Raw genomic sequence first — 17,013 nt, forward strand, 5'->3', positions numbered from 1 at the left:
TTTCATTACATAATAATAAAATAATATAAGATGAATTTAGTTTTGATTATTCACATCAAATCTCCACATTGAATTATCCATTTATTCATTATATAGTAATGAATAAGTAATAATTTTAAAATTATTTAATTATTAATTTATTTTATTTTATCATATTTTACTATTCTACCTATTATATATTAATTAATAATCATATTCTAATTAAATTAATATATTACTAACTCAAATTAATATATTAATTGTGATAAAATATGTGCATGATAGAAAGAAAGGGAGAGAGAAATAATTGATAAAATATATATTTAATATATGCACATTAACCTTTCAATTTAAAAAATTTTTTAAAAGTCACTGTAGTTAAATTCTAATTATTTAGAATTTAATTAATCTATTGTGAGCATATTTTGCTCTCTAATAGCTAAATATTCTATGAATTTAACTTTTAGCTAATCTATTGAAGATGCTCTAAGGCATCATTATTTATTGTAGTTTTCTGCTACGATATTGCAATCTCTACGTGTTATTATTGCATTAAAATCTTTATTTTTGAAGGTTCCCTCCTAGGACATGTTGAGGATCAGCATTGACATTCCGGATCAAACTTTTGGCTCCATGCCACTATATTAATTACAACTCTATGTCGGTCTGTTGTTTCCCACAATATTAATTCTTTTTTCTTTTAATTCATACAGGTGGACCGTGGAGCTAACCCAACAAGCATTAGCGGCGTTTGCTAGCTATCACCCTTGTATATCTTTTTTTTATCGATTTATTTACAATTTCTTGTTCTGCTAGGAATCATCTCTAGATCAGAACTTGGATAATATATTTTAGTATTGGGGGAAGCTGTCCAAGTTATAAGCCAAAAAAAGGGACATTTTGAACTACAAAATGAACAAAAACTCTATAGAAAATGAAATTTCATTTAAAAGTTACATAAAAAAATCCCGCATATAGAAAAAGAAAGAGAGAAAAAAAAAAAGAACAAGAAAAATGCTATTTATACTAATTAATTATGTTGTGAATGTTAACGTAAAAAATGTTGGGTCTTATCGTGCCTTGTCGTGATTGCCCAAGATTTGTACAAAAAATTCTAGGATTCGGTGGAGAACTCAAACTAGTGAATTTTGGCTGCTCTCTACTTTATCCAATGAACTGGAAAAGTCCTGAGTTTTATCCTTTAATCCCTCGTCATCATGGCTATTATCATCTGTGGTGGTAATCTCTCTGGTAAGCTCCTTGGCTCTCAGGGCTTGACACTCCCAATCGGTTCGAGCCAAAACGAACAACATGGTCACAACGCACGAGCCCTGCGCTGCCAAAAGACCGAGCCATAGTCCTCTGAAATCAAACCCTGCGTAAAAGCTCAACCACACAGCAACCGGCATTCCCACAAGATAAAAGCAACTGAGATTGATATTGGCTCCCAGTTTTGGCCGAGCTGTTCCACGAAGAACACCGCAACCTGTTGTTTGTGGACAGTTTCCGAGCTCGCAGAGTCCGATAATGGGCAAGACCATAGATGTTAAGGCTATAATCTCTGTGTCATGGGTGAACATGTTTGCCCATATCTTCCTAACCATTACAGCAAAAAGCAATGCCGAGAATCCCAACACGAAGCTGAAAGAGAGGCCGACACTCGCGGCAAGTTTTGCTTTCTTTGGATTGTTCGCACCTAGTTCGTTTCCAACCCTTGTTGACACACCAAAGCTTAAAGAAGATGGGAAAATGTACATCAAAGCCGTGGTTTGAATCAGAATTCCCATTGAAGCAACGGTCGCTTGGGGATTGAGTAAAAGCCCGCAGAGTAAAATCATGATTTCGTACCACCACCATTCCAGGCAAACTGAAATGCAGCTTGGAATAGCTAAATTCAAAAGAGCTCTCCATCCTTTGAAACACTCGAAGGAAATTCCACCCCATGTTTTCTCGTACGCGCCGGAGATTGCAATATAGACCATCAACGATCCTACCAGATTGAAATTAGTCCAGACGCCGCTTAAGGCAACGCCTTTAATTCCAAGTTTCAGCACATAAACAAGAAAGTAATTGATGGGAACGTGGAGAACAATAGAAAAGGCCGCACACAAAGTCAGAGGCAGAGTTATGGATTGCGATCGTAGATATATTCGAATGGGGTGCAGAAGAGATTGTGCAGCGAGGTCCGGGAGGGAATAGAGAATGTAGGTCTGAGCTTCGGTTGCAATTTCGGCATTCTGACCACAAAATAGCAGGATTTTCTTCATATTGAACCATAAAAGTGATATGGGAATTGAAGTAAACAGAAGTAGAATCACTGTTCTTTGCAGAGTAAGGCCAAGAAGTTTGAATCTTTTGGCTCCAAAGGCCTGGCCACAAATGGGTTCCATTCCCATGGCGAGGCCAGAGAGAACGGAATAACCAGTGATGTTAGCGAATCCGATTGCCAGCGAACCGCCGGCCAAGGCAAGGTCGTTGAGATGGCCAAGGAAGAGCATGGAGACCATGGAGCGGAGGTAGAGCAAAAGACCAGTTAGTACCATTGGAAAAACAATCTTGGATATGCATTTGGCTTCGGTGACAGCAAGAGAGAGATGGGTTTTTTGGGGATGTTGGTTTTGATGTTGAAGTGTTGGGTTTTGGGGTATCAAAGGGGTGAACATGTCGGGCTTTTGTGGTTTGGTTGAGGGAAGGAGCTGGTTTGGTTGGTCTGAATTGCATCCACCAGAAGTACTCGGAGGAGGGGAAGATAACTGGCACATGATTTTGGACTTTCTGAGAGCGAGAGCGAGAGAGAGAAAGATCTTGGGAATTTTAAAGGGGTCTGTACTGGGGTTTTAAAGGTGAGATTTGGGGGGGTTCTCTTGGAATGTTTGGACAGGAATGGAATTTAATTCAGGTCCTTTGGACGGCTTTTTTAGCCTTTAGGGGAGAGAGAGAGAATTAAAAAAGAAAAAAAAGTTCGAGAAAATTGAACTTAAAATTAAAGTTCGATTTTTCAAGCGTCCTTTTATGACCCGACCACACATATGACTGTTGGCGCCTGCAAGTTTGCAACCCAAATTACACGTAAACCCAGAGAGAGAGAGAGAGAGAGAGAGAGAGAGTTTGTGTTTACATGTTCGTTTGTCTGAACCTTGATATGGCCAAATTCATGATAAGGGCCCATGGTAGGCTCGTATATGTCGATAACAAGTTTATAACCTCAAGAAGTAAATTGCGGACTTATTTTTTTTAAATAATGATAGGATTAATATTTTTTTATTATTTATTTATTATTTCATTTATATTTAATTTTTAATTTTATTTAATAATTAAGAAAGTGAATATTAATAAAATTATATATTTTTTTAATTTTTTCTTAATGATTAAGGATGTTAAAAAAATAAAAAAATTTGAAATGTACTTTAATAGTAGATAGATAGTAATCCTATTACTACCTTATTTATTTATGGAAAATAATATCCTTAAATATTTAATTTATGACCATGTCGGAGGTATAAATAACGTTTTGGGGTGGTGTTCTGTCAAGCGAAGGGAGGCAAAATAAAGGTGTGAACGGTTTCCATTTTGAGAATTAGGTAGCTTGACTTGCCTAGTTACAGTTTGTTAGTCATGCAGTACCATAAAATTAATTAAATTCCTTTGTCGGTTTCTGTTTGTTTGTTTTGAATCCACTCGGTTCAAAATTTCAAATCCCATGCCACCTAATTCAAGATGAGTCAAAAGAAGGTTAAATTTTTATATTCATGTCATAAAACGAGAGCATGATGTTACAAGAAAGTTATTTCTTTTGTTACGTTATTCAATTACAACAAATCTTGATCCAGCTCCTTGAAAGAGAAAAGAAATAGTATCTTATAGTTAACGCTTCAAGGAAGAGGCAATAAGAAATAATCTCATATTTTATTTATTTTTTTAAAAATAATTATGTGACAGTTACACAATTCACGTTTGTAAATATACTTTCTCATTCTAAAATATTCATCAATGATATAAATATTAGAATCCCTTTAAAACCATAGTTAAGAGTAATAATTGTTCATTCTCAAGTAATGTGTGATTTCTTACGCCACCTAATAATACCCTTATCATCCAGTATGGAGTATCAAATTAATTATAATATCGGAATCAATAAGAAAAAGAAAGAAAATTCTTTATGGAACTTTTTTATTTTTAGTTTTAAATCAATATCATCTACTAATTGGCACATGATTTAAGTCATGCATGAAGTAATTTTCAGGGGTAAGTGGGTTCCAATCTTATCCTTTTAGCAATGTGCATGGTTAAAGCTGACTAATTAAAAAATGAACAAAGTGACAAAAAAAGGATAAGCACTGAGCATCAAGTTAAGCCTAATCGTCCATGCTGCATGCTGCCTCGGACGACTAATATATATATATATATATATATATATATATATATAAATAATTATGCCTAATATTAGCATGATCTATATATATATATATATATGGGTGGTGGATAATTACGCATTTAAAAATGTGTTAGTAATATGAGGGTAGGGCATTCCCCCGGCCCTTTGATTTTTTGTCTTGGTGCAGTAGGTCGGTTAAACTACACTACAAGAAAACTGTTTATTTATGGTCATTTAATTTCAGTAAAATGATTATTTACAGTCAAAATGAGTCTGTTTTAATCACAAATAACATTTTCACTGCAATTAAATGGTCATAAAAGTTCATTTTTCTTGTAGTGCTAGCTGTATAGCTCCATATATACATATGCATGGCGCTTGAAACTACATGCATCAAAGAGAAAATTAAGGATGATCAAAAGTACTAGCTAGCTGTCCCAGCTGCATGAATTGGGGCGGTGGCAAAAGGGTGTGCCATTGGCTGCCAACATTCGTATACGACTGATCTTCTTTCTCCTCACAATGATCGTCTTCGCTTGTCCAATTGAGGACAAACTTTGGTATGCAGCCATATCAAGGATTTCAACTTCCATTGTGGAAACAAATTAGAATAAGAAGAAGATGTATCAAGATCACGAATAACTGCCAAGTTCTTTTTTTTTTTTTTTCTTGTTCTTGTTCTGAGAAATCAAAAGGAATTATTCAACAGCTATAAGGTTGTGAATGGCATGTGGTAGAGCCTAGAGGGGATCAGCCACGTTATATATATACATTAAATAAAAAAATTATTTTGAGACTTAAAAAAATTGAATAATTTTTTTTTTATTTTATTTAAAAAATTGTAATAATTAAATAATGATTAGATAAAAAATTAAAAATTAAAAAATATTTTTAATCTTTTAAAATAAAAAGGTGATTTCACAGTACTTTCATTCCATTCTGTTGCTTTGGAGACCAAATAAAGTCGGTGCAAAAGCTCATTTTAGCGTACAAATCAAGTTCTAGGAGCTAGCGTTGATTTGAGCGGTGTTAAATCTAATGAAATTTGCCAGCCGGGGCAATCCGAGCACGACACGAGCCAGGCAAGTGCCATGCAGGCGCAGCTTGCTTAATTAACTTGGTCAAACTTCGGTGATCAATAGCTGAATAGACCAAAATGGTAACCTCATTGACTCAAAAACTCTTTCCGGAGGACCTTAATTAATTGGAAAAACTAGTCGTACGAACGCGTAAAGAAAAGTCTTCACGTCATTTTTGCATGAAAAGACGTTTGCTGGGAGAATTAAGAACCCTAACTCAGTCAAAATACTATGATCCTTAGAATCCTAGCTACTATATACCACATGATCATCTAATTCCGTGTCGGCATCTCTCAAGTAGTACTACTTTTTCATTGTTCTTAACGTGGAGACATTAGTTTCTTCAAACCATGTCTCGTAAGTTCCACGAATGTGAACCCAGGAATCGTTTTCTTTATTTTATAGAAAAATGCAATGTGCAGTATGTTGACACATTCGTGCGTATCTAGTCAACATGAGTCTGTAATCTAGTGACAAAGCTTGCTTTTGAGAGGAAGTGAGTCAACCAAACGTGTGATTAACGTCTTAATTCGAAGATCAAAGGTTCGTTTGTTTTCAGAGATAAGATGAGATGAGTTGAGATTAAAGTTAAAAAGTTGAATAAAATATTGTTAGAATATATTTTTTAATATTATTGTTGTTTTGGAATTTGAAAAAATTGAATTGTTTATTTTATTTTATGTGAAGATTTGAAAAAATTGTAATGATGAGGTGAGATGAGATGAGATGTTTTTAAAAAACAAACAAGGCAGGTGGGTCGTATTAACTGTCTTTTAATATATTAAAAAATCAACAGCTAATTTGCCAAACTGAAGAAGAAAAAGATCGTTCTAGAATTTTAATTTAGTATCTGACTTTTCTACCTTGTCGTTATTTTCCTAATTCGGCATTTTTTTTACTATAGTTTCGAACAATTAGAGGACGGCTTTTTTATTGGACTGGGAGGGATTATTCGAGGAATGAAGCCTCAGGGATGATCAGCATAGTGATGGAAATGCCACGTCATTTGTATTTCGAAAATACTAGCTGATACACTATTTAAAAGTTTTTATACCATATAATTTAATTTATAACATTTAAATTTTAAAATTTATCTTTTAAATTAAATTATATCACATAAATAATATACGATGTAAATATTGTTAAATAGAATTATTCAAGATTCAAATAAGGTAAAGATAAATACAAATAATAGATTAAATTGTAAAAGCCCAACTAGTTTTCCATGCATTACAGACACGGATCAAGTCCGAAACCATCTCCTAGAAGGCCCAAACATCTGAGAGCGTTGGTCAAACTTGTCCCGCATCTTAAAACGAGGCCCAGTTTGAAGGGCCCTTCTCCTACAGGCCTGCATGTCGAAATAGGGACCATTTAAATACTCAAAAGGCTGGTGCAGACAATCCCCCCGTCCCCGGCGCCCAGAAAAAATGAACCCATGATAATCAAAGCAGAATAGCAGACGAAAAACAATTGTCAAAAAAACCGCAAGCAGAAAAACAATACTTTCAAAAACTCGCTCTATCAAACGTCAGATTAATCGGGGGAAAAAAAAAAAAAAAGGGATGATAAAGTGAAGAGGCTTTAACAACGGGCCTGCATGTGATAATCAAACTTTTTGTTCTCCTCCTTTTTCCAACTGAATATCTCCTGATCCAGGGCCAGAAGCGTCTCCTTCGGAGGAAACAAACTTGCGCCAGTAAGGATGATTTCGCCACACAATCGTCATTTCTTCAATGGGAACGCCCTTAGTCTCCGGCAAGAACTTGTGAATGAAGAGGGTCATTATCACCACCCAGCATGCAAAGAAGATGAACAGTCCATATTTCAAATGGCACAACATCGACGTGAAGACTTGCGCAATGGCGAAGGTGAAGATCATGTTGACGGAGACATTGATACTCTGAGCAGCTGACCTGATTTCAAGTGGGAAAATCTCACTGGGAACCAACCATCCCAGAGGACCCCAGGACCAAGCAAATCCAGCTACGTATAAGCAGATGAAGAAAACCACTCCATATGCATACCATTTCGGCAATTCTCCAGGATTTCCAGTCGTTCCAAATTTAAAAGCAATTGCTATTGTAATTATAACCTGTACATTACATCCATAAATGTACACATGATACATGAAAATCAGACGTACACTTCTACAACAAAAGAAAAAAGGAACCAAGAAGATAGAGTGGCTTTAGATTTATACTAGTGTACGTACCTGACAAATGAACATTTGAGCACCACCCTCTAGGAAAAGGGTTCTTCTTCCAAACTTATCAACACTGAAAATCGAAACGAGGGTTGCGAGACAATTGACGGTGCCGGTGATCACTGCAGACATGAGAGACGCGCTGCTTCCAAAACCAATGGTTTTGAACAAAACAGGCGCATAAAATGTGATCACGTTCATGCCAGTGAGTTGCTGGAAGAAGGGAATGCAGATGGCCATGGTGAGTTGGGGTCTATACTTTCTCTGGAAAATAGAAACCCAAGGGTGTTTTACTAATTTCGAGGCTTCACTGGCCGACACCAGATCGTCGAATTCCTCGTCTACGTTAGGAATGCCACGGATTTTCACGAGTTGTTCCTTGGCTTCCTTAAAATGGTTACGCTCGATCAGGGAGTTTGGTGTGTCAGCAAGACAAAACGAACCTGCAATGATTATCAGAGCAGGAACCATGGCACCCCCCAAGCTCAAGCGCCATCCCCAACCACCCTGAATCTGAGCGAAGAAATAGTTCAGCAGATTGGCAACGAGGATGCCAATAGTAATTGCCAATTGGAACATCATGTTGAGAGCACCTCGGAATCTATACGGCGCCATCTCAGAAACGTAGATTGGCACAGACTGCAAACAAATGTATATATATGAACTCAGGCTACGTATTGAGAATAGTTCTACAATACAATATTTGTAATTGTATATACACATTTTCTAATTTATAATCATCAATATTGGAGAAAAAAGGAAAATTAATTTAGTGCCATTTATTTTCTCCTCGTATGTGAAACTGAGTTACAACTTATAATATACTCCCCAAAACGAAGTCTTTTTCATTTTTTGTTATATGTATGATAATTAAAGAGATGGATATGTATGAATCTTAGTTAATTACCTGATTGGCACATCCAATACCAAAACCTAGTAGCATTCGACCAACAATAAGCATCCAGATCCTTTCAGCGAAGCCATTGAAAAGCGCACCAACACAGAAAAGTATTCCACCCCAAAGCATCGTAGTTCGCCTCCCAAAATGTCTCGTTATTGTTGCTGCAAAAATGGATGCGACCAAAGCAGCAACATACAGGGACGAAGTAAACAGCGTCAATGTCTGGCTGTCAAATTTGCAATACTGGTTTTCAGAAGGTCTGATCGATGCCTCCTTTTCGTATACAGCGGGAAAAAACTTTTCCAAGAAGGAATCCATGGATGTAACTCCGCCTAAATACATGATCACCAAAAACCAACATTAATTGGTGATTTAATTCGAATACATAAAGATATATAGAAAACACTATGTAAAAAAGGGATTGCGCGCAAGGAATAATTTCAAAACGAAAGCGTTTGAACTTTAAGATCGTTACCTGAAATTCCAAGATCATAACCAAAAATTAATCCGCCGGTGGCTGCAACTACGCACGTCACAAAGACCGTGAAAGTGAGTTTGCCCGGATATTCCCGTCCATCCGACGAAGCGATGGCACCTCCAGCCATTATGACCTAGCTAATTTATCACTTCCCTAGCAGAGAAATATAGGAGTCCGCCTGGTGTACTGCAAACGGAGGTCCAGGAGCCAGGAGGAGTTGAAAATAAAATTAGTAAAGGAAGTCGTGAAATTTATAGACCAGGTCACATGCCAGGATATATATTATATTGGAATTGGATAATGATAGTTCATCCATAATGAATTATCCGATTGAAGCGTACGTATCACGTAGATGTCTCAACAGAAAATCTCTAAGTATCGTATCCTTCTGATCAATCGATTTATGCATGCGCGAGGACAGAGTTTTAGGGAGAAGAAATCGTCACGTGCATGTTAGAGTTTGGTAAGGAATCATACTCTTTTTATTTTTGGTTAACATCAAAAGCAGATGAAATGATCAGTTACAGCTTGTGTTTTGACATTAATTAAAAAGAGGCTATGCGATTTTGGATTATAAAAGATAAGCACGTAGTACACAACTAATTAAATTGGAGTTTAAATCATGCGTTGGTAGTACTACTGGCGGCCTGTTTGCCAAATAGATTTTTTTTTTTTTTAGCACTAGTGCTTTTAATTGTGTAGGTTTATTCCAAAATTTCTATTAACAAATTTTTTACTGTTTGATAAACATGTAGCCTTTAAAGTTAGTTACAATAAACATGAATCTAAAATAAAGTTAGTTACGGTGATTTTTAAAAATCTAACATTTTCTGCAGGAGTTTTTTAACAAAAACTTCAATTTGGTGCTCTTTTAAAAAGTGGATTTTCAGTTTTTTTTTTTTCAGTTCTTAATTATTTTTTTTTTTATAAATTTACAAAACATAATTCTTTTCTTCAAAAAAACTTTTACGTTGTAAAAAACACTTTTTAAACTTCCAAATCCAAACCGGCACTAAAGATCATTGTAGATGCAAAAGTTTGACTAGAACTAGGTGACTAAGTTGATAAGTTTAGATATAACTAAGTGAATAAGATGAAAGAGTTTATCTTATTTTTGATATTGTAATTTGGATCAATGTAAAACACTTTGACTTTATCTATAACTATTTTGATTTTATTTAGAGGTTGTTATGAAGTGTTTTAGATAAGTCAAAAGTATAGAAGCCAAGTTCCATGAGATAGATCTTACCTAAAGAAGAGTTTGAATGCGAAACTGACAATGCTGAGAAAATAAGTATCAGGCGCCAGCAAAATCCGTCAGTGTATTTCCACTGTGACTCAAACTTCTATCAGATTTGTTCCGTCGGTAGAGTTCTACTGTGAGTCAAATTCCTATCATATTATTTATTTAAGTGATTCTACTGGTTAGAGCCAAACGGGTCATTTGTCCGGCCAAGTAAAAGAGTCAATTAGCAAAAGTTTTGTAATTGAGAATTACTTATAACTGATTTTTAAATAATAAAATTGATTTTTCTGAATGTGACTGTCACGTAGAGTTTTACATTTAAAAAGTTCTTTAAAGAGTTTTTCTCCATTGCCAAATTTAGTGTAACATACTTTATTTACTTTATGAATATGATTAGTTATCAAATTATTACATTATTAATTACTAACTAATTTATTGAGTGATTTGATAGATCGTTGTATTGCAATACAAGACTACATGGATAATTTCAATCATGATCACATGTTAAACTTATAAATTAGTTTAGAGATTAAAGTAGCCTAGATAATAGGTTCACAGCTTTCATTAATTTAGATATTAATAGTCCTGAGGAAGTACTGTGATTTTGTAAAAACATAAAAGTTTTAAATTGCTATTAATGCGAATTATAGCCTCATTTGTTTTTGCAGATGATGTGAGTTGAGATTAAAATTAAAATGTTGAATAAAATATTATTAGAATATATATTTTTTTTTTGTTTTGAAATTTGAAAAAATTGAATTGTTTATTTAATATTGTGTGAAAATTTAAAAAAGTTATAATAATTAAATGACGTGAGATGAGATGAATTGAGAATAATTATAAAAACAAACTAAACTTGGTCGTTAGTGCATAAAGTATTAATTAATTCATTATAAATGCGCCTTGTATAGTAGCTAGAACGAAGAGAATGAGAGATGATTACACTTTGTAGTTAAAGTTCAGATTAAGTACATTTATTACTTAAATACAATATTTTATTGATTATAGAAAGAAATCCTATCTCTCATTCAAAAAAAAAAGTCCCAAGATCTGAATTTGGTGGAGGAGGAGGCCCTTCCCCCACTCCTTTCCTCATTTCTCATTTCTCATTTCTCATTTCTCATTTCTCATTTTTCCTCCTTCTTTTCTATCTCTTTCCCTCATTTCTTAATTTATTTTTCTTCCTTCAATGTCAAAAAAGTCAAACCTGTAATTTTTTTACAACTCTCAAGAGACACATGCAACATAAGAAGATTTTGAGACCGTAAATCGTTTGGAAGATAGTGGCGGTTTTGAAGAAATCAACATGCGTGGTCCTCACGCACCATCCCTTCCGACAGTTCTTCTCACCATACGCGTTGGATCACTGGAATCGCCACCATCATATCTTTCAGATTTGACTTTTGTGGCTGAAAAAATATAAATTTGTTGTCATCACGCGCTATCAAAGTTTACCAGAATTAGTCCAAACTATAATCCATCATTTTTTGTTCATATTTTCCTTATTATATAATTAAAATAAGAAAAAGTAGTTCGTTTCTTGGACGGTTTGTCCATAAAGGTTGAGTCTTTCATTTCTAGGAAGGGTGATGTTGAGTCTTTGTTTAGGTAAAGTACTGTCTCTTGAACGTTTGTCTGTAAAGAATATCAGTAGCAGTAAAAGCACAATGACTAAATGGATACTTTACTTATCAATTTAATTACTTTTAAAAACACCCTGGAAAAATTAAAGATACTTTATTTAAGTGAATAAAGAGAATCATTATTTGCCAATACCGTACTGAGTCCCAAACTTTAAATCAAATAATATCGTACAAAAGAAATATACTTGTGTTTAACTTTAACAGATAATGCATCCAATGATAGATAATTTTTTTTTTTTTAATAAAAGAAAATCTACTCAGCAGTTAAAGATAAAAAAGATAAAAAAAAAAAAAAAAACTAAGTGTGTGATGCAGGGCTTTCAAGTAGAAGAAGTCTAACTTTTATAATGATAAGTAGACGTCCCAAATTAGATTTCGTGATAATAAGCTTAATAAAAAGTAACGATGTTCAAACTTCTTTTTGAAAAAAAGTGGAGCTCATAGAGATCGTCGATCAATAGATCTCGAATAACACAAATGACTCTACAACGGCTATGAACAGAATTGAAGACTTACCTATTGAAGATCCAGTACCTCTTATGGAAACAACCACAACGGCAACGCGCCACCACCATGAAGATCTGCCCGCTCACAGAACATATGGCAACATCAACCCTTTCAACGGCTAGTACTTTCCTTTTGTACCAAATATGTATCTTTCAATTTCGGCACTTCCTTGTACAATTACATGTAACCAGCGGTAGAGAATACCTCTCGTATTGATGTCTTGTACATTTATAAACACTAACAGTGGGCTCTCACGATTATAACTGAGGGATTTTATCAAACAGTTTGTGTTCATTTTCTTTAGTCTCGAGCATCTAGATTTTATTGTGCTTCCTAATCCAAATCAGTGCATTCCAAGCTGCATGCAGCTTGTTGCTCGACTTTTTTGGATCAAGTGTAAAGACTTGATTTTTCTTTTGCACCAAAAATAGTGTGATTTTCCCATTATTAAAAGAAAATTAGAAAGAGCTAATTATTAGTTAAGATGCAAACTGATGAAATAATGAACAATTGATCATGAACTTATGCCTTTGCAATCTTGAACAATTTCTTAATATTCTCATCTTTCTTCTGCGTACGAATGGTTTATTAGTTTGCTGGCCCAGGAAAAATGTGTTTTTTTTTTTTTTTTTCTGTGAACCCACAAAAAGACTGTAGGTACATATATACATACATCTAAAAGGTTCCCAAAAAGCTTTAATTGTTCAATTTCTTCACGTCGCTTAAGATCGAAGGTACAATCTGAAAAAGGGGCGAAGACGCGATTTTGTTACGGATTCTATGAATTAAAGATATATATCACTCAACACAGACGACATTAAAACCATGTGCAACCCACAAAGAGGTCCATGGTGGGGACTTGGTCGTAGGTGACATAAGAGCACCTCGTTGGCAAAATACTATTCAAGGAATAAGAATCAGCTGAGTCTCTTTTTTTCTTTTTCTTTTGGTTTTCTAAAGAGAGAAAGAGACATATTTCTGCTTTATCTGGAGTTCCATTCCACTAAATGGTTTGGAAGAAATCGCGAAAGTGGTGCCCCAAGGGAAAATCAAAGACACAAATTAATAATTCAACACATAGAGGGACAGATATATGTATATTATACTTTTTGGAGAAGGCCAGGTTGTTCATCCTTCTATATTTTGTTTTAATTTCATTCTTATTATATATTTCAGTTCCTACTAATTATTGATATGATATGTCTTAAATTTCAATCATATTTATTGATGTGATATACTTAAATTACCGTCTCTAAATATAAATGATCTGCATATGTTTTTGAACTTTATTTTAACACTAATAAATCTATATATTAAGATATACGAAGAGATCAACTTGACTGAACAACCAAAATCTTTACAAATCAAGCATATATACCAATGTCCATGATATATGTAAGATATATAGTTCAACGTACGAGGCCGGACGATACATTTTGGAGAAGTATTCATGTTAATCATTTTTAGAGAGATCAAAGTATTCTTAATCATCTTAAATAATTGTGAAAATATAAAACAAGAGCAAGTAATAATTGTGATTAACACGAAAAATATGTTAGATACAGTCCTAGCTAGCTAACTTATGCAATATTTTAAAAATAAAAATCATTTTACTTGTTGCAATTTTTTTAGCAATATGATTAAGATATACGTGGACTACTTGACTGAGCAACAACCAAATTCTATACAAATCAGCATACCATTAATATGCTCCTGATAGATGAAGAGACCCGAGAGATTTCTGGGATGAAATAGACGTAGATATATAGCAGTCGCCAGTCGGTGGTGAAGTAGAGAGAGAGAGAGAGAGAGACGTGACAGACCCTGAATAGGGGGGGGCAAATAAAACCGATACTGGAGAGGTTCTGAGGTGGACGGCTGTTCGGAATTAGAACCTGGACGGTCCAAAACCATCCAGAAAAGAGGAGCTGGGTCCAACGTAAAGGTACCTAAGACTGTTAACAAAACCAAAATCATTGGATATCAGTACTCATCTGTCATGTCAGACTGATTTATTGAGCACATGGAACTTTTACATATGATCTTAAGTTGAAGGCAAAAGTCTTTCAACTTTCTTTCTTTCTGTTCTGCTCTGTGCTCTCTCTCTCTCTCTCTTCTTGGCAACCGATTTTCAGCAATGGATCAGGGCTTGCTTTACGAACATGAAATATTGTATGTATACAAACATCTTGCACAAACCCCTGATAGATAAGAAAGATAATTAAGGAGAGTGATGATCATGATCAGGTTAATCTTTTTCTGGCCCAATTAATCAATTCCGCGGTCCTCAAAATTTCATGCCTTTTTGTGGTACCGTAAACAGAATCATATGCACGATAAGTGTTATAAGTCTTTGAATGGAAGCCCCGGTAAACAGCGAATCAATACATGTATATGCTCATTCCAATGATCCTGTGATATATATATATATATATATATATATATATATAGACTCTAATCTGGGTTACGCATGCAGGTCACAGTTATACCCTAGTTCTCAGCTCCAGAAAATAAGAACATTTAACTGCAAATTTCAAGGGAAAGAGAGAGAGTGGAGACGAAGCTTGATGCAGTAGTACTAGAGAGAAGGTTGAAAACAGCTAATTGCTAGCCTGTGCATAAATGCGTGTCATCAGCGTATATACAGTCTTACACACCAAAGAAGTGATCCCTGCCCTATGTCATGTATCATTTTTTTTTTTCCACTTTTTCGTCTAAAGCTCGAGTAATTACTAATACCAAGTTGGAACCACGATTTTGAGTCTCTCATCATCCCCTGGCCTCTCCGCGATATCCCCACGCTTTCAACTTTTTCTTGGCACGTATACATATAAACAGACCCACATCTACAATCTCAACCACAACCTCTCTATATCAGTGTCTCCACCCTTCTTGAAATTCACTTGGTCCTTAAAAATCCCCACATTCTAGCTTACCTATATATATATAATATGGCTGACCATAACAACTCACCTATGCAACATCGTCGACTAGACCAACCCTTTGATCAGCCACCAGTGCCAACCCTTGACCCTCCCCATCCTCCCACCGAGCAGTACTACTCATTGGAACAAGTCCAACATTCGCACCCTATTCACACGTGTGAATCTCCCTCAGCTAAGCCACTTCAATCTCCAAAGCCCGCCATGGCCTCGAGTTCTTCAAGCAGACACCCAATGTATCGTGGAATTCGGTGCCGGAGCGGTAAGTGGGTCTCGGAAATCCGAGAGCCACGCAAGACCACACGTATATGGCTGGGCACGTTCCCCACCCCGGAGATGGCCGCTGCCGCCTATGACGTGGCGGCGCTAGCACTAAAAGGTGGCGATGCAGTTCTCAATTTCCCTGGGTCAGTTGGTTCGTACCCAGTTCCGGCCTCTACATCGCCCCTTGACATACGTAACGCCGCTGCAGCAGCAGCGGCATTGAAAAAGGCTGAATCGAGTGACAATCAGCGACTCGGGCAGCAGTACTCACGTAGCGATGGGAATCCTACGCATGAATCAGGTTTAACATCTGGGGACGAGTTTTTGGATGAGGAGGCCATATTTGGCATGCCAAATCTGCTGGTGGACATGGCTGAGGGAATGTTGGTGTCCCCGCCGAGAATAAATTCATCGGATGACTCGCCGGGAGGTTCAGATGGAGGAGATCAGAGTTTATGGAACTATTTTTGAGAATGCTCCAGAGTCATTTTAGTAAACGTTATGCAAAATTCGAAAGTAGAATAGAAAAGGGAATAGAAACTACGAAAATGCCTTTGCATTATCTGCCTGTCAAAAAAAAATATAAATGAGGTAATAGGATTAGATCGATGGAAACCATGATTACAAGGTTACTGATAAATAGATAATGAGCACAGTGACTTTCGAACACGTACGTTAATAGAGTTTTGGGACGATATTGGCCGTAGAATTAGAATATTTTCGTTTTGCTTGTTTTTGTTTCTGTGTGTGTACTTACAGAAGTTCAGTGAATTTGCATCTTTGTGAGATTATGCATGGTTTGCCTCCGTGGGAATATATAAGGGCTGCCGTGAGCCATGTTTTCTTGATCGATCTCGGCTGTAAAATAGGAGCTTCGGCTGGCTTTGATCAGGGCGCAAATTGGGTCTGTGTAATAATTAGCAGATAAGAGAGACAGAGAGAAAGCTATATATGGTAGCTAGCTACTTGCAATTTGAAAACCAAATTCGGGGTAAGAAAACGAGTTAGTATTTTGTACTCTGTCGACGTCGAACGCAAATCTCTCCTAATTGTGAAAGAAGTTCGGAAAAATTAAAGTCAATTAAATGGAAAAACAAACTTTGATTAATAATGATATCGGTCACACTTTCGTTATTTTAGATTATCATGAGTCAAAACCTAATGGTTCCTTTTTCGATGTCAATATATTTTTTTGACGAAAGATTTAAAGCTACAGAAATTGGTTTCGAGTACTGATCATCATGATAGAATAGAGAATGTGATCTCTATGCATGATTAAACTGTTCATTTGTCGGGGAATTAATAATGATCGTCATGTTACCATGAACAGCTCTCTCTCTCTCTCTCTCTCTCTCAGTATATATAATTATATATTAATATGTTGAAGTAATCA

The 17,013-nt window shown here is 35.6% G+C and overlaps 3 protein-coding genes across 3 annotated transcripts; 1 reads left to right on the top strand and 2 right to left on the bottom strand.

Moving 5' to 3' along the window:
• Window positions 1-909: 909 nt before the first annotated feature.
• Window positions 910-2,859, bottom strand: LOC108990833 (protein DETOXIFICATION 49-like). Its single transcript, XM_018964933.2, has one exon. The coding sequence runs from the start codon at window positions 2,739-2,741 to the stop codon at window positions 1,113-1,115; it is 1,629 nt and encodes a 542-aa protein (XP_018820478.1). The 5' UTR covers window positions 2,742-2,859; the 3' UTR covers window positions 910-1,112.
• Window positions 2,860-6,563: 3,704 nt separating this feature from the next.
• On the bottom strand, window positions 6,564-9,273 carry LOC108990836 (sugar transport protein 12-like). The gene is made up of 4 exons (XM_018964935.2): window positions 9,016-9,273; window positions 8,547-8,872; window positions 7,649-8,278; window positions 6,564-7,528 (listed from the first exon to the last, which is right to left on the bottom strand). Exons 1-4 carry the CDS (start codon window positions 9,143-9,145, stop codon window positions 7,043-7,045), a joined length of 1,572 nt encoding a protein of 523 aa, XP_018820480.2. The 5' UTR covers window positions 9,146-9,273; the 3' UTR covers window positions 6,564-7,042.
• A 5,944-nt stretch (window positions 9,274-15,217) lies between these two features.
• LOC108990846 (ethylene-responsive transcription factor ERF027-like) lies at window positions 15,218-16,533 on the top strand. The gene has a single exon (XM_018964941.2). The coding sequence runs from the start codon at window positions 15,366-15,368 to the stop codon at window positions 16,089-16,091; it is 726 nt and encodes a 241-aa protein (XP_018820486.1). The 5' UTR covers window positions 15,218-15,365; the 3' UTR covers window positions 16,092-16,533.
• Window positions 16,534-17,013: the final 480 nt, after the last annotated feature.

Source organism: Juglans regia, chromosome 9, assembly GCF_001411555.2.
Source record: "Juglans regia cultivar Chandler chromosome 9, Walnut 2.0, whole genome shotgun sequence".
NCBI classification, from domain to species: Eukaryota; Viridiplantae; Streptophyta; class Magnoliopsida; order Fagales; family Juglandaceae; genus Juglans; species Juglans regia.